Source organism: Rana temporaria, chromosome 12, assembly GCF_905171775.1.
Source record: "Rana temporaria chromosome 12, aRanTem1.1, whole genome shotgun sequence".
NCBI classification, from domain to species: domain Eukaryota; kingdom Metazoa; phylum Chordata; class Amphibia; order Anura; family Ranidae; genus Rana; species Rana temporaria.
In genome coordinates, this window is record NC_053500.1 from 12,108,066 (window position 1) to 12,126,688 (window position 18,623).

The 18,623-nt window shown below is 47.8% G+C and overlaps 1 protein-coding gene across 2 annotated transcripts in view; it reads right to left on the reverse strand.

Moving 5' to 3' along the window:
- The window catches only part of LOC120919488 (oocyte zinc finger protein XlCOF28-like), a 32,819-nt gene extending 18,226 nt beyond the window's left edge, over positions 1-14,593 (reverse strand). The window contains exons 1-6 of one of the 2 annotated variants that reach the window (XM_040331674.1): positions 14,490-14,593; positions 11,505-11,882; positions 10,368-10,479; positions 8,144-8,308; positions 4,008-4,141; positions 1,540-1,660 (exon numbers count right to left, since the gene is read on the reverse strand). In XM_040331674.1, the coding sequence (XP_040187608.1) occupies positions 1,540-1,660; positions 4,008-4,141; positions 8,144-8,308; positions 10,368-10,479; positions 11,505-11,873 (901 nt within the window). In that variant the 5' untranslated portion in view covers positions 11,874-11,882; positions 14,490-14,593. The remainder of the gene's footprint in view (positions 1-1,539; positions 1,661-4,007; positions 4,142-8,143; positions 8,309-10,367; positions 10,480-11,504; positions 11,883-14,489) is intronic. The other variant, XM_040331675.1, reaches the window with a different exon arrangement.
- Between the last annotated feature and the right edge of the window lie 4,030 nt (positions 14,594-18,623).

Here is an 18,623-nt window from a genome sequence, read left to right on the forward strand (position 1 = left end):
GCATAGTGGGCACCTCTGCCACACTGCCCTTATATTCACAAAGGAGAACTGAAAAACTACTAAGCTGCAAGTCCCCAGTCTCCCTCAGCCCCATCCAAAACCCTCATCCCCCCCCACAGGGCCAACAAGTTTGCTGAAGTGTTCTCCAACTCTGCTCCAGAACCCTCATCCTCCACAATGACACCCCTACACCACTGGTTCCCAATCTGTGGCCCGGGGGTCACATGCGACCCTTTCATGCCCTTGGGCCCCAGCAGTTATTAGAGGGAGTATTGATTCGTAAATGGGCCCTTAACGGTAGTAAAGTCCACTGGTTTCATGCAACATGTCCCCAGTCTCTGACTGTCTCCTATACCATGACTTCAGTCTCCAACCACTCTTGCGGAATGACCTCTGACCATTTCTTCTAACAAGTCTTCCATCTGTGACAGATTTCAGTAGTGCGACACATAATAAAATACTATAGGTGGCCCTTCGGAGACATTGGGGCCCCCTTTGCCTTTAAAGTTGACAACCACTGCTCTACATCATCCAAAGTCTTCCAGCCCCATCCGGAGACCTTAGTAAACTTCAAAATCTCCTCTATTTTTCTTCCTACTGATGCCAGAGTGATGGGGTAATATTCCTCCCACTGACACCAGTGATGGGACGCTATTCCTCCCACTGACACCAGTGATGGGACACTATTCCTCCCACTGACACCAGTGATGGGACGCTATTCCTCCCACTGACACCAGTCATGGGGTACAATTCCTCCCACTGACACCAGTGATGGGACACTATTCCTCCCACTGACACCAGTGATGGGACACTATTCCTCCCACTGACACCAGTGATGGGACACTATTCCTCCCACTGACACCAGTGATGGGACGCTATTCCTCCCACTGACACCAGTGATGGGACGCTATTCCTCCCACTGACACCAGTGATGGGACGCTATTCCTCCCACTGACACCAGTGATGGGACGCTATTCCTCCCACTGACACCAGTGATGGGACATTATTCCTCCGACTGACACCAGCGATGGGACACTATTCCTCCGACTGACACCAGCGATGGAACACTATTCCTCCCACTGACACCAGCGATGGGACATTATTCCTCCCACTGACACCAGTGATGGGACACTATTGCTCCCACTGACACCAGTGATGGGACACTATTGCTCCCACTGACACCAGTGATGGGACACTATTGCTCCCACTGACACCAGTGATGGGACACTATTGCTCCCACTGACACCAGTGATGGGACACTATAGATAGTGTCCCATCACTGGTGTCAGTGGGAGGAATAGTGTCCCATCACTGGTGTCAGTGGGAGGAATAGTGACCCATTATTAGTGTCAGCGACAGGAACTATGTCAGCAACAGTGGGGAAACTATTGTCCCAAGGAAGGGCCAGATAAAAGCAAGCAAAGGAGGTAATTGATCTAAATGGCCTGTCTCGTGTAGCTCTGGTCTAGAGCACAGGTCCACACATTAAATCTGTTTATCCCCATAAAAAAACCTCCACCTTCCCCGGCACTCACAGACCTGTATGCGTTCTCAGGTGCCTTCGCAGTTTAAAGGCGTCTGTGGTCGCAAAAGCGCACTCACTACATGCAAACGGCCGCTCCCCAGTGTGAGATCGGATGTGAATCTTCATCCTATTTGCCTAAAGGCAAGAGAATAGGTCAACAAGAGAAGAAAAGTATTGTATGGTAAAGCAAGAGACAACGTTCCATAGGCTCCATTCACACTTGTAAGACTTTGGAGTGCAACTTTGGATGGGTGCAACTTGGATACGACTTTAGCTTTGACCAGTGATAAATGGACACCTGTTGCATTGTATAACATTCAGGTACGACTTTCACCCAACTTTTGAGGGTTAACATTGAAGTCAATGGCCCTCCAGTTGCATGAAAGTCGAACCAAAAGTAGTGCATGAACTAATTTGAAGTCGCTGCAACTTTAAGTGTCACAAATATGAATGGATATCATTGAAAAATATGGGGAACATGTACTTTTCATGCGACTTTGATGTCCTATGTTGCATGACAAGTGTGAATGGAGCCCTAATTATTACAAATTTCTAAAAAGGTTTCATAATGAACTGAGATGACATTTGAAAGACAGCAAAGTTTATGTGCAAAAATGAAGGAAAATGACCAAGAGCAAAATGTGTGTGTGTGTATATATATATATACACACACACACACACGTGATGCTCCGCAGAACGGCTGCCTTGTAGCAGTAAAGCTACAATAGTGGATAGTAAGCACACAGTAAGGAGCTAGACACCAGTATTGCCTCCAGGCAATTTCTGACCTACTATGCCTTGTTCGGCACATTGTCTCTGTGTGGAGACAACCACCTTGGTAGAAGCAGGGCTTTTCTTGCTCAGGCCAGCGTTATACCACCCTCTTCCTCTCCAATGACTGGAGGGGGAATAGTAATGCAGAAGCAGTAGCAGAGTTGGGAGAAGCACAGATCCACAGAAGAGGTGAAACAAAAGCGTGAGACCAACAGCCTTGGAAGCAGGGGGGTCCTTGCATTGCAGGTCCTCAGGTACAGCATCCTCTCCAGCAAGGAGAACAATGACCAGCACAGTAGTGACATCACCAAATCTCCTGAGACCACCCACCTTGGAAGCAGGGGGATCCTTGCATTGCAGGTCCTCAGGTCCAGCATCCTCTCCAGCAAGGAGAACAATGACCAGCACAGTAGTGATATCACCAAATCTCCTGAGACCACCCGCCTTGGAAGCAGGGGGATCCTTGCATTGCAGGTCCTCAGGTACAGCATCCGCTCCAGCAAGGAGAACAATGACTAGCACAGTAGTGATATCACCAAACCTCCTGAGACCACCCGCCTTGGAAGCAGGGGGATCCTTGCATTGCAGGCCCTCAGGTACAGCATCCTCTCCAGCCAGGAGAACTGTGAGCAGGACATTAATGAGATTGCCACACCTCTTGAGACTACTAGGCTTGGAAGCAAGGAGAGCCTAAGGTACAGCTTTCTGTCCAGCATGGTAATGACATCACCAAATTTCACTCCAAATCTGGCGAGACTAGCAGCCAGAGGCAGCAGTGCCCTAGATTAGGGGGTGTCAAACTAAATTTAATTGTGGGCCGCATCAGCATTATGGTTGTGCTTAAAGGGCCGGTTGCATCTGTAAGACTAGAAGTCCAGAGCACCCCACCCCGCTCCTTACAGATGTCAAGAGCCCCCCACCATCAGAAGTTAAGTGTCGTCCCCCCCCCCTACACATCACAGTGCACCCCCTTACCTTGAGCTGCTGCCAGAAAGAAACAGGGAGCAGAGCTAAAAAGCAGAAAGCGCAGGGTCTGAAGGAGAACCAGAGGAGGGATGGAGTCAGCTGCCAAGAGTCTGCTGAATGCTGAAACCAGGGGAGGCAGTGATGAGGGGGGTGCTGCGACTGCACAGAGAGGAACAGGATCTGTCCTCCTCTCTGCTGCCAATTGCTGAGACTGGGGAGTGCCACAGTTACAGGAGAGGTGCAAGGTTCACTTGAAATGGCCTAGAGGGCCGGATTTGGCCAGTGGGCCTTGTGCTTGAAGCATTTGCCCTAGATGATCTCACACAGCTATGAGGGTACAGAACAGAAGTGCCTAGGCACAAGAAGTGCTCTACTAGTTCTCAATAGACAAAATGTAGATTTTTCAGGGTACCGTTCAGGCAGAATTTACATATCTAAGTGTTCACTATAACAACAAATCTTTACTTTACATGTTCAGGTTCACATTAACATAGTAGACCACAGCACTGTTACTATATCGCACAGCATTGTGTCTCCAGATAACGATTAGGAGTATACAAGAAGTGTAGGAGGTGCGCTTAGTTTGTCAGCAATTTTTGGGGAGACCATTTCAGTCAACAGGTAGGAAAGTCCTCAATAAATAACAAGCAGAATTATCTAATGTAAGGGGAGCTTTGTGGGGTGGGGGTAATAGCAGAGGACTGATATATATTGTATTCTACAAACAGAGGACAGGTCATACCTCCACACTTGAATAATCGCAGTAGCAGCACTTGAAGGGTTTGTCAAGTGTATGTATGGATCTGATGTGGCGTAGGAGGTCGGACGCCGTTCTGTAAGCCATGTCACAGTTGGTACATTTGTGCGGGCGGACCCCTGCAACATACACAACATTGTATTACCATCCAAAACTGTCCATACAAGAATTTACCCAATGTCAGTCCTCATGGGGGACCAGCAAGCCCACAGTGAAGGCAGAGCACAGAGCAAGCATTTTCTAAGCTCCCCTGAAACACACAGGGTGCATCTGACTAGATAATATTCACAGAAGGCACATGGGGGGGGGGGGGGGGTATACTAAACTAGAGGTGCACCAGATAGAAATTTTGGAACTACATTTCCCATGATGCTCAGCTACACTGCAGAGGGCATGAGCATCATGGGAAATGTAGTTCCAAAACACCTGGGGTGCCAAGGTTCTCCATCACTGCACTATAGGATTGTGACACTTTTCGCTATTCGGCACTGCGTCGCTTTAACGGACAATTGCGCGGTCGTGCGACGTGGCTCCCAAACAAAATTGACTACCTTTTTTCCCCACAAATAGAGCTTTCTTTTGGTGGTATTTGATCACCTCTGCGGTTTTTATTTTTTGCGCTATAAACAAAAATAGAAATTTTAAAAAAATTAAAAAAAAAAAAAAAATTCTATATTTTTTACCTTTTGCTATAATAAATATCCCCAATTTTTTTTATTTAAAAAGCAAATTTTTTTTCCTCAGTTTAGGCCAATATGTATTCTTCTACATATTTTTGGTAAAAAAACGTTTTTTGATTGGTTTGTGCAAAAGTTATAGCGTCTACAAAATAAGGGATATTTTTATGGCATTTTTATAAAAAAAATTTTTTTACTAGTAATGGCGGCGATCTGCGATTTTTATCGTGACTGAGACATTATGGCGGACACATCGGACACTTTTGACACATTTTTGGGACCATTTTTACAGCGACCAGTGCTATAAAAATGCACCGATTACTGCTAAAATAACACTGGCAGTGAAGGGGTTAACCACTAGGTGGCACTGAAGGGGTTAAGTGTGTCCTAGGGCGTGATTCTAACTGTTAGGGGGAGGAGCTACCAGTGACACGTCACTGATCACTGTTCCCGATCACAGGAAACAGTAGATCACTGACGTGTCACTAGCTATAATAAATATCCCCAAAAATATATATATATATATATATATATATATATATATATATTTAAAAAAAATCCTCAGTTTAGGCCGATACGTATTCTTCTACATATTTTTGGTAAAAAAAAAAAAGTTATCGCAATAAGCGTTTATTAATCGGTTTGCGCAAAAGTTATAGCATCTACAAAATAGGGGATAGTTTTATGGCATTTTTATTGATAATATATATATTTTTTTTTACTAGTAATGGCGACGATCATCGATTTTTATCGGTACTGCGACCTTATGGCGGACACATCAGACACTTCTGACACATTTTTGGGACCAGTGCTATAAAAATGCACCGATTACTGTAAAAATTTCACTGGCAGTGAAGGGGTTAACACTAGGGGGCGATCAAGGGGTTAATTATGTTCCCTAAAGTGTGTTCTAACTGACATGGGGAAATGACATGATCGCTGTTCATACATTGTATGAACACACGATCAGTCATTTCTCCCCCTGAAAGAACCGGGAGCTGTGCATTTACACACACAGTTACCGGTTCTCGCTCTGTCACAAGCGATTGTGGGTGCCCGGCAGTGATCGCGCCCGCCGGGCACTCGCATAGGCACCAGGGCGAGATGGGGGAGCGCACACGCACCCCTAGTGGCCACAGAGCAATATCACGTTATATTACATGATTTTGTGCAGCCGAGCCAACCTGCCCCAGTAAAACTGCGGTAGGTGTCGGCAAGCGGTTAATGCGGCGCACATATAGTGCCCCCTTACCCTCCTGTCAAACCCTGTTCTGAGCCACATTCCTGCCTGAATAATGTGTCCGGGTTTCATGTGGACTGAAACCCGGAAACATGATTCAAAACCCGGAATGTCCGAGTGAATCCCGGACAGGTGGCAACCTTACATGCAATGTCAGAGAAAAGAGAGTTCAGCCATACAGTTGCATGGCTGAACTCGCATTGGATTCGCACAGGAAATAGTGCAGGGACTTGTTTTCCCCCCGCACTAGAATCGGATCGCATTGTTTTTTCCACCTATGCAATCCGATTCCTGTGCGAGTTCACAGTTCGCACTGTGATCTGTGAACTAAACTCGGGGCGTCATTAACTTTGTAACTTTGTTAATGACACCCGCAAGCGGTTCGCAGAAGGCAGTGTGAACTGCCTGCGGGAGAACATCGATGCGGGAACCAGCACTGGAATCGCGTTGGTTCCTGCATCGCACTAGTGTGAACCCAGGGTAAAAAAAAAAATGCTGTTTGCTGCATTTTTGGTCAGTTAAAAAAAAAAAAATGCACAGAAAAAAGCCAGTTCAAATGCATTGAAAACGCAGCAAGAACGCATCATTAAATCGGAGGTTCACCCAAAAACACAACTATGTACCATCCAAACTAGCATACTAGCATCAGATACAGTATGCCTTTTTTTTTTTTGCGCTGTACTTACGATTTAATCCGTAACTTTCGTTTCAGACACCCGCGGGGAAATAGGCGTTCCTATGAAGAGTGGAACATGATTGACAGCCGGCTATGGCGCGTCACACGTTCCGAAAATAGCCGGAGTAGGACTCGGCTCTTCACGGCGCTATACGGCGCCTGCGCACAGACTAGGAGCTGACTGCGCAGGCGCCGTATATGTCCGTGTCCTATTTTGGCTATTTTCGGAACGTGTGACGCGCCATAGCTGGACGTCAATCGTGTACCCCTCTTCATAGGAACGCCCATTTCCCGACCGGAGTCTGAAACGAAAGTTACGGATTAAACCGTAAGTACAGCGCAAAAAAAAATAAAAAAGGAATACTGTAGCCGACGCTAGTATGCTCGTTTGTATGGTAGATAAAGAAAAAAAATTTTTTAGGGTGAACCCCCGCTTTAACACACCGGTGTTACGGTTTGTGTCACATGACCTACGAAAAAGTCACCATAAGCACAGTAAACTCGTGGTAAAAAGCAAGTGCAAAATCGCAAATAAATAAATAATAAATAAAAAAACGCTGTAAAATTGTGGCACGATCGTCGCAAATTTGCGGCAAAACCAAGTGCGTGATCTGCTTTCTCTCATCAACGGCATGCCGATAACATCATTTTCTGGCGAAATGTTTTGGCTGGCGAAATTTCGGTGCATCTCTAAGGCCACTTTCCCACAGGGGGGAACAGTAATGATCCGCCTCCGTGTGTCCGTAAGCTTAGCGGGGATCGCTCCGTAGATTCCCGCTGAGCCGTTGGCTGACAGGGCCCTGTCATTTCTCCGCTCTTCCCTATGGGGGATCGGATGAACACGGACCGCGTGTCCGTGTTTATCCGATCCGATGACGCAAGAAAAAATAGGATTTTCTTCCGTCCGCAAAATCGGATCTTTGCGGAGGCGGGTGATTACAGGTGTCAGCGGATGTTGATCAGCTGACACCCGCAATCACATAGGGACCAATGTATGTCCCTTTTTCATCCGCAAACGGATGGATGAAAAAGCGGACATACGGTCCGCACGTCTGAAAGGGGCCTAAGGCCACTTTCACACTGAGGCGCTTCTAAACTGCCAGTAAAAACACTGAGCGCTTTTGAAGAGCTTTTCAGGCGCTTTCTATTCATTTCAATGGAGAGGGGAGTTTTTTTCACCGCCCTGCCAGCGCACTGCCCCAGTGTGAAAGCATTCATTGATTTTAATGGAAATACGTTTTCGTGAGCTTTTTTTTTTTTTGCGTGAAATCGCTTGAAAAGCGCCTCAGTGTGAAAGTGGTCTAATAAACTGAAGCACACAGAATCTGGTGCAGCTGTGCATGGTAGCCAATCAGCTTCTAACGTCAGCTTGTTCCATGAACAAAAAAAAAACCTGGAAGCGGATTGGTTTCTATACAGAGCTGCACCAGATTCGGAGTGCTCCAGTTTTAGTAAACCGACCCCAATTGTTCCGATAATTCAAAACGCAAATCGGTTTCCCGGAGAGAGCGTTTTTCCCTTTTCTTACCCGTGTGAGTACTGACGTGGAGCTTTAGTTCTCTGGCGCTGCAGAACGTCTTCTCGCAAACGTGGCACTTGTGTTTGCTGGAATGTCTGCGCAGGTGGCGCCTCATAACCGACATCATTAAGGAGCCGAATTGGCACTGACCGCACCGGTACAGAGTCTTCATTTCTAGAAAGAGAATTACGAAGTTAAATAAAAACACTGGACAGGAGATAAAAAAAATAAAAAAATAATCTGCTAACAAAATATTCTTCTTCTGGGCGTCAGAAAATGGAGAAGTGTCTTCCTGCATGAAATTCTGGCGAACATCAAAAAGCTTTATTAGGCCGCCATTGCAGATTATAAAGTCTGATCTAAGAGAACATTATCATATAACCCTGTTGATTTGTGTATGTGATAATCAGGGGGTGGATAAAAATTAATGATGTAAAAAATAAAAATAAAATAAATAAAAATAAATTAATTTTTTTGATTATTCTGTTATTTTTTTTAACTGCTTAAGGACCGCCGCACGCCTATTTACATCGACAGAATGGCACAGCTGGGCAAATGGGCGTATATATACACGCCCATTTGCCCAGCTGTGCCATTCTGTCGACGTAAATAGGCGTGATAAATAGGCAACGTAAATAGGCGTGATAAATAAATAATAAAAGAATAATCAAAAAAAATCTATTTAAAATAAAAAAAACATTTTTACACCATTAATTTTTTTAACATCAATAATACGTCCCCTTCAATTTACCGGCCAGTGGTGCGCTCTAGACCCTGTCTGTGACCGTGCCCGCAGACTCCATGTCCGCCGGTGTCCCGCGATCGGGTCACAGAGCTAAAGAACAGGGAGATGTCAATGTAAACACAACATCTCCCCCATCTTCCTCGTGGCATGTCACTGATCACCCGTTTCCTGTCATCGGGAACAGCGATCAGTGATGTGTCACTCGTAGCCACGCCCTCCAACAGTTAGAAGCACTCCCTAGGCCACACTTAACCCCTTCAACGCCCCCTACAGGTCAACCCCTGCACTGCCAGTGTCATTTTTACAGTAATCAGTGCATTTTTATAGCACTGATCGCTGTAAAAAAAAGACAATGGTCCCAAAATTGTGTCAAAAGTGTCCGATGTGTTCGCCGTAATGTCGCAGTCACGATAAAAAAAAAAAAATGCTGATCGCTGCCATTACTAGTAACAAAAAAAAATATTAATAAAAATTACATAAAACTATCCCCTATTTTGTATACGCTATAACTTTGCAAAAAAAAAAACCCATCAATAAACGCTTATTGTGATTTTTTTTACCAAAAATATGTAGAATACGTATCGGCCTAAACTGAAGAAAACAATTTTTTTTTTATATATTTTTTGGGGGATATTTATTATAGCAAAAAGTAAAAAATATTGAATTTTTTCAAAATCGTCGCTTTATTTTTGTTTATAGCGCAAAAAATTAAAACCGCAGAGGTGATCAAATACCACCAAAAGAAAGCTCTATTTGTGGGGGGAAAAGGACAATTTTTGTTTGGGAGCCACGTCGCACGACCGCGCAATTGTCAGTTAAAGCGGCGCAGTGCCGAAATCGCAAAAAGTGGCCTGGTCTTTGGCCAACGAAATGGTCTGGGGCTTAAGTGGTTAATAAGATGGACCCCACACATGTAGCCCCACTCTTCCTCTACAAGTGTGCAAAGTTTGTTGTCCGGGGGACCTACGGCCGGGGAGCACCGGTTATTCAAATCCGGGCACCCCTTCCATAGACTCCCATGTTAAACGTCAGTCTAGGCATGGGCATAGTGAGGCATGGGCACAGTGAGGCATGGGCACAGATGAGGCATGCAGATGGACACCCTAGGCTTATATTCGAGTCAATACGTTTTCCCACTTTTTGTGGTAAAATTAGGTGCCTAGGCTTATATTCGGGACGGCTTATACTCGAGTATATACGGTACGTATCCCGACAAGTGCTATAAGGCACCCCAAGTGACCCCAAACCCGCATCAACTACTAAACACAGATGATTGTTTTTTCTTCCAGTCATGACACAATAAGGCCGCCTCTCCATAGATCACGAATGACCTGTACTGTCATGCGGGAGGCCATGTGGGCAAGCCACCAATATCATGCCAGTGTTTTTTTTATTCTGCAGGCCCTTTGGGAACACGCAGTGAAGATGTAATAATCAAACTATATCAACTCATCCAGATTTTGTGGTCACCGCAGAACCCCGCCATACCTTGCTTCTCCAAGTCTGCGGACGGTTGTGGAGTTGGCTCATTCTGCTCAGAAGTTTCCGCCAGTTCAACAGCGGCATCAGATATCTGTGAACTTTCATGGCCATCCAACTCCTATCGGGGAAAAAAACGTAAACTTTTAAAGCATCAAGAATAGGGTAGCACCTTCTTGTTACCTGGAGGCTTGAAGCCACCCATCTCCGCACTTACAGATATAAGACCAACCTCAGGTAGGATTGCCTTCAGCGGCTTCCAGAAGGGCAAACATGTGGGTCGTGCCAGAAAGGTTTGTCAGCAGTGGCGGTGCGTCCATAAGGAAGCGCACGGGCGCCGCCCCCTCTCTGCAGCCATCCCCTCTATGACTAAGGCCGGGTTCACACCTATGCGAATGGAATGCGGGTTTCATATATCTCCGCAGCGGGTTCAGTGTGCCGGAAAAACGCATACCTTTTTTGGTGCGTTTCAGGTTCGATTTCAGCCCAAAATTCGGGCTGAAATCGGACCTGAACCGGTGAACCAGCATTTGGAAGGGACGTCACACCTTGCTTCTGGGTCACTTCCGGCCCCGGGACCGCAGATGGGCAAGTACCCCCCCATACATAGTGGGGGGGGGGGGACACGCATGCTGGCTCCCTGGCTAAAGGGGGGTAGTGGTTAGGGGGTGGTAAAGTGTGGCTCAACCATAGGGTTTTACATGAAACGCTGCTCTCCAGGTGAGTGAGTCTCTGGTATATCCCCCCACACACACACATACACTAGTCAGGTGCTAGTCCAGCTCGCATGCTGTGTAACGTTAAGAAATAATTCCGGACGGCTGCACCTCCAAAAATCCTTTTATTGAAGCTTCATATGACAAGTGGTTGACAGATGGAGCAGGGGACAAAGAGGTAGACGCGTTTTGTCAGCGCTTAGTCATTACCGGGTAATGAGGTAATGACTAAGCGCTGACATTTGCGCGAAGCGCGTCTACCTCTTTGTCCCCTGCTCCGTTGTCTACCACTTGTCATATGAAGCTTCAATAAAAGGATTTTTGGAAGTGCAGCCGTCCGGAATTATTTTACACTCCTCTTCCCTAACTACTAGTGAGAACGATCCCTGACAATGATGAAATGGATGCATTATGCAGGCAGCCACCCTACCTGTACAGCCTCGGTCTGTTCGGGGTCATCTGCTGGGGGATCGGCCGGGGTCACACTCTCCTCTGGCAGCGGTTGCTCGGCCTGGGGTTGCTCAGCTTCCCCCACGTTGTGGAACTCAATGAGCTGGGTGGGCAGGAGACTGGGGTTGCCTTCCTCCCCCCTCTGTACACCGGTCACCTGGACGCCGATGATGGAGCCGTCGGCCGCCTGGACTGGCACCATGTGGTACTCGGACACGTTGCTGAAGGCCTCGTTCCCATCCAGCATCTTGTAGACTTGGAAGGCCAGCTCGGCCTCACTACGGTCGGGGTCCGTCATACACAGGACCTCCGTCTCCTGGGCCGGGACCCCTTCTCCGGGCTCCTCCATCACAACCACCTGCCCTCAGGAAACAATGTCAACAAGATACAGAAACCATAGCAACGGTAGACATTCACACCCCCCAATACTGTGTATTTATCTACAGTACAGCCCCACCTAGGGTTGCCACCTTTTCGTCAAGCCAAACACTTCAGCAGCGCACAGCAATTATTTCTTCTTCTTTTTTTTTGCAGCATTTATTATGGAATTGTAAAAGACCTGGATCAGCTGTCCCACTACACTGCTAGGGTAGATAGACAGACTATATTGGGAAACAGACTGACCTGAGGGATTATACTGAGGGGGGATTATACTGTACTGGGGAACAGACTGGCCTGTGGGGACTATACTGGGGAACAGGCTGACCTGGGGGGGATTATACTGTACTGGGGAACAGACTGACCTGTGGGGACAATACTGGGGAACAGACTGACCCGTGGGGACTATACTGGGGGGACTATACTGGGAAACAGACTGAACAGGGGGGATTATACTGTACTGGGGGACAGACTGACCTGAGGGGGGGGATTATACTGGGGGACAGACTGACCGGGGGGATTATGCTGGGGGACAGACTGACCTGTGGGAACTATCTTGGGGGACAGACTGACCTGGGGGGATTATACTGGGGGACAGACTGACCTGGGGGGATTATACTGGGGGACAGACTGACCTGGGGGGATTATACTGGGGGACAGACTGACTGGGGGGATTATGCTGGGGGACAGACTGACCTGTGGGAACTATACGGGGGACAGACTGACCTGGGGGGATTATACTGGGGGACAGACTGACCGGGGGGGATTATACTGGGGGACAGACTGACCGGGGGGATTATGCTGGGGGACAGACTGACCTGGGGGGATTATACTGGGGGACAGACTGACCTGGGGGGGATTAGACTGGGGGACAGACTGACCTGGGGGGGATTAGACTGGGGGACAGACTGACCGGGGGGATTATGCTGGGGGACAGACTGACCTGGGGGGATTATACTGGGGGACAGACTGACCTGGGGGGATTATACTGGGGGACAGACTGACCTGGGGGGATTATACTGGGGGACAGACTGACCTGGGGGGATTATACTGGGGGACAGACTGACCTGGGGGGGATTATACTGGGGGACAGACTGACCTGGGGGGGATTAGACTGGGGGACAGACTGACCTGGGGGGATTATACTGGGGGACAGACTGACCGGGGGGATTATACTGGGGGACAGACTGACCTGGGGGGATTATACTGGGGGACAGACTGACCGGGGGGGATTAGACTGGGGGACAGACTGACCTGGGGGGGATTAGACTGGGGGACAGACTGACCTGGGGGGGATTAGACTGGGGGACAGACTGACCTGGGGGGGATTAGACTGGGGGACAGACTGACCGGGGGGATTATGCTGGGGGACAGACTGACCTGGGGGGATTATACTGGGGGACAGACTGACCTGGGGGGGATTAGACTGGGGGACAGACTGACCTGGGGGGATTATACTGGGGGACAGACTGACCAGGGGGATTATGCTGGGGGACAGACTGACCGGGGGGATTATACTGGGGGACAGACTGACCTGGGGGGGATTAGACTGGGGGACAGACTGACCGGGGGGATTATACTGGGGGACAGACTGACCTGTGGGATTATACTGGGGGACAGACTGACCTGTGGGATTATACTGAGGGACAGACTGACCTGTGGGATTATACTGAGGGGGGATTATACTGTACTGGGGGACAGACTGACCTGGGGGGGATTAGACTGGGGGACAGACTGACCGGGGGGATTATACTGGGGGACAGACTGACCTGGGGGGATTATACTGGGGGACAGACTGACCGGGGGGATTATACTGGGGGACAGACTGACCCGGGGGGATTATACTGGGGGACAGACTGACCCGGGGGGATTATACTGGGGGACAGACTGACCGGGGGGATTATACTGGGGAACAGACTGACCTGTGGGGACTATACTGGGGGGGATTATACTGGGGAACAGGCTAACCTGGGGGGGATTATACTGGAGGGAAGACTGACGTGGGGGAGAAAGGGGCCTTAAGGATAGGAGGATTTGTGCTGCCACTGATGTGTCCGGGTCTCGGGCAGACAGAGAATATAAAACCCGTACTGCCGGAGTGTTTCCCGGGCAGGTGGCAACCCTCCCCCCCCCCCCCGTTCCCATGGAGGATGTCAGGACCCCACTGACAGTCTATGACAGATATAGGGAACCTTATCACCCCAGATGTTTTGGAACTACATTTCCCATGATGCTCATGCACTCTGTAGTGGAGCAGAGCATCATGGGAAATGTAGTTCTAAACATCTTGGGTGCCAAGGGTCACCATCACTGGTCTATGAGGGTTGGTGGGCCTGTGCTGGGGGAGGGTTGCCACCTCGTCCCTTCAAACCTGAACACATAATCATTACACAGGTTCCGGGGCCATTAAACTCACATAGTGCCTTATCTGCATATAATTAGACTCAGAACCCGTGTAATTCACGTGTTCGGGTTTAAAGGGATGAGGTGGCATAACCTGAGGAGAGCTGTACCCGGTACTGAGCAGACCCCCCCTCGGGGTGTCCCCATATACACATTCCCCCCTCGGGGTGTCCCCCATACATACCGATCTAATGTAAAACACTCTGGGGAAGCAGATCTGTGCAGCGCTCCACCCACCACCCGGAAGTCCTCGCTAACTTCCTGTCAGAGGTGGGCGGGGACTGCAGAGCGGGTCACATGGCTCAGGGGCAGTGGGCGGGGAACCGGGAGCAAGGTGGTCGGAGCATGCGCAGTAGCGCTTAGCTGTTTCTGTGCTATAAGGAGGGGAATATAGTTTGATGGAGAGATAGAGCTGGCCTGTGCTGAGAGGGCTGTACAGTCTTACAGCATGTGTAATCCTTCTAGAGTGTGGAGAAAAGGCATGCTGGGAGTTGTAGTCCTTTCATAGTCTTAGAAAGAAAACACTGGGAGTTGTAGTCCTTCCAGAGTGTAGGGAAAGGCATGATGGGAGTTGTAGTCCTTTAATAGGCTTAGAACGAAAACACTGGGAGTTGTCCTTCCAGAGTATTAGGAAATGCATTCTGGGAGTTATAGTCCTTCCACTGGCTTAGAAAGAACATGCCGAGAGATGTAGTCCTTCCATAGGCTTAGAAAGAACACACTGGGAGTTGTAGTCCTTCCAGGGTGTAGAGAAAGGCATGCTGGGAGTTGTAGTCCTTCCATTGGCTTAGAAAGAACATGCTGTGAGTTGTAGTCCTGCCTGTCTAAGCATAGGCTTAGACAGAACACACTGGGAGTTGTAGTCCTTCCAGAGTGTAGGGAAAGGCATGCTGGGAGTTGTAGTCCTTCCATTGGCTTTAAAAGAACATGTTGTAGTCCTGCCATAGGCTTAGAAAGAACACACTGGGAGTTGTAGTCCTTCCAGGGTGTAGAGAAAGGCATGCTGAGAGATGTAGTCCTTCCATAGGCTTAGAACAAAAACACTGGGAGTTGTAGTCCTTCCACATGCCTAAAAAGAAAACACTGGGAGTTGGAGTCCTTCCAGATTATTAGGAAAGGCATGCTGGGAGTTGTAGTTCTTCCATTGGCTTAGAAAGAACACACTGGGAGTTGTAGTCCTTCCAGAGTGTTGGGAAAGGCATGATGGGAGTTGTAGTCCTTCCATAGGCTTAGAAAGAACACTGGGAGTTGTAGTCCTTCCATTGGCTTAGAAAGAGCACACTGGGAGTTGTAGTCCTTCCATAGGCTTAGTAAGAACACACTGGGAGTTGTAGTCCTTCCATAGGCTTAGTAAGAACACACTGGGAGTTGTAGTCCTTCCATAGGCTTAGAAAGAACACACTGGGAGTTGTAGTCCTTCCATAGGCTTAGAAAGAACACACTGGGAGTTGTAGTCCTTCAAGAGTATTGGAAAAGGCATGCTGGGAGTTATAGAGCTACCATAGGCTTTGAAATAACATGCTCAGAGTTGTAGTTTCTCAAGTTTTAATAAGGGCATTTTGGGTTGTAATCTGTCTGGAGTCATAGGGCATGCTGGGTGTTGTAGCCCCTCCCCAGAGATTTAAGAAAGGCATGCTGGGTGGTATAGTTCCCAAGTCTAAGAACTTGCTAGGAGTCTCAGGAAGGGCATGCTTGGAGTTGTAGTCCTTTCATAGGCTGAGAACCTGCTGGGTCCCTCCATAGTTACAGAAAGTTCATGACGTGAATTGTAATCTCGGGTCTAAAGAAGGGCATGCTGAGAGTTACAGTCCCTGAAGTCTTAGGAAGGGCACCTTGTACACACAATAGGAATTTCTGATGAAAACAGTCTATTGGAAATTCCGATCGTCTGTGTGGAACTCCATCGGAGAAAATTCCTACGCATGCTCAGAATCAAGTCGACGGATGCTCGGAAGCATTGAACTTAATTTTTCTCGGCTCGTCGTAGTGTTTTACGTCACCGCGTTTTGAACGGTCGGAATTTTGTCTGACATGACAGTGTGTATGTAAAACTGATGGAAGACAGCTTGGTTGGAATTCTGACGAAAAATTCCATCAGATTTTTGTGCATCAGAAATTCCTATCGTGTGTACAAGGCATTAGTCCCTCCGGAGACTTAGGCAGGGCATGCTGGGAGTAGTAGTCTCTCCAGAGTCTTAGGTAGGGCATCTTGGGAGTTGCAGTCTTTCCAGAGTCTTAAGTAGGGCATGCTGGGAGTTGTAGTCCTTCCAGAGTCTTAGGTAGGACACGCTGGACATTGTAATTAGTGATGGACGAACATCTGACGGGGCGGTTCGCGAACACGGACCGCAAAATGTTTTAAATGTTTGCAAACTGCAAGTTCGCGGCGGTCCCCATTGACCATTTCAGGGCAAAAAAGTGCGCGGTATACGCCGATAAATACGGTAATTGGTGAAACACCCCATTCACCTTTTCTCCCCCTCCTAAGCATCACACGCAAGCATCACACGATGTGAAACATGCCAGCCACCTTTTTCCTGTTGTTCACTGCGTTTTGACTGTATTGCTTTGGTTGTTTTTTGGATTTTATTTGTACAATAAAGACATCGTTTTAAGGAGTGCGGCAGTCCTGGATCTTCTTCTATCCAGTGCACCTGTGCATAGCCAGCACCCTTTTGACGGAAGCAAAGCCAAGGGATCAGCAGTTTTTAGAGCGGTATTATCTCTCACTACAGGGTGCAAGGCTCAGAAGTGGGCTATGTACAGAGTGCAGGATTCAGGAGTGCACTATGTACAGGAAGCAAGGCTCAGGAGTGGACTATGTACAGAGTGCAGGGTTCAGGAATGCGCTATGTAAGGAGTGCAGCGTTGAGGAGTACAGGGTGCAGGGTGTGTGATATGATGGGTGATAATGGTGTGTAAAATTCCAGGTTAGGATTTGGGGGGTAAATCAGTGGCTCAGCCCCCTGTTTAAACTGCCTCTTGTGTGAAAGAGCTGTTTAACTTTGAAAATGAAGGCTAACAGCCGATTAGTTGCCATGCACAGCTGCTTTGGATGCTGTCTGCTCCAGTTTTCATATAGCTTCTCTTTGTCTTTTCTTCATTAGAGTATTCTTACCTGCTTGTTCACAATTTAAACTGAGTTGTGTACAATCTCTGCCAAAATTACCAAGATCCAGCGCATGCCTGGTTGTGACATCATCCCTGCTCAGCCAACCAAAATAGCCCAACATCAGAACCCAGAAGAAGATCGATCAAGGATGTGAGAAACCCTGGAAGCTGATTGGTCGGTATTGTAACGGTCACCACCGTTTACGACCTTCCATCCAAATCACGACAGCTTATCGACACTCCAACCAACAGGACCCGATCCATAAGAATTCCCCCCAGACACGAGACACACAGCTCTGTGCTTCTGGTTTCAAATGTAATGACTCTTTAATGGTTTCTTCTCAGCTTTTTATACCGTACAGTACAAGGCATTAAAGCAACAATGAGATCTCCACCCCCCTAATCACACACTAAGGCTAATTACTTAACATTCCTTAATCAACAGCATAACAACAAAACACCTTCACCCACTCAGTTCCCTAGGCAGACGTTTCGTCTCCGCATACAGCTTGACACATATTCACACCTCTGAGCATCAATAGGTTTTAGACAGTGTTATCACACATAAACAGTACTTAGCATGCATGATTAGAGTTCTGGGAGCAGACCTGGGATTAAAACCTGTCCGTTACAACACCTTTACACAAGGACAATGGAATGTCTTCCAAGCCCTGATTCAATTAGCATGTCACTAGAAATGAGTCATAGAATATTCTTTGCAGGCATTAAGGAATATACTGTAAATCACTATCCACGCCAAAACAATCCAACATCTTGCAGTATCTCAAAATCCTGCAATACGAACTATCCGTGATGTCCTATTTCATGTTATACATGAATTATGATTCACTTGCCACCCCATGCCGAAAAGGCACAGGGTGGACTCAGACCCAAGAGTTATCAGTGACGCTGACACAGGAGTATCCCCCATCCTCACAAAGTCTCTGGATGTCCCGGGTCATTCCGTTACAGGTATGGAGAAGAGGAAGTGATTCCACTTATTAGACCTATGTGACCAGGGGCAATCATTGGCAGGTAATCGCTGTTTAAGAAATTCCATTCAAGCGCCCGCGGATAGCTGCAGAAGCTGCCAGCCTCCCATTGATGTTAATGGGGCTTCTGCCTGCAGCTAATCACTGGGAATCGCAATCGTGAACGGCGCCTTATACACATAGGGGTTTTCATGCACACTGGCAAAAATAATGCC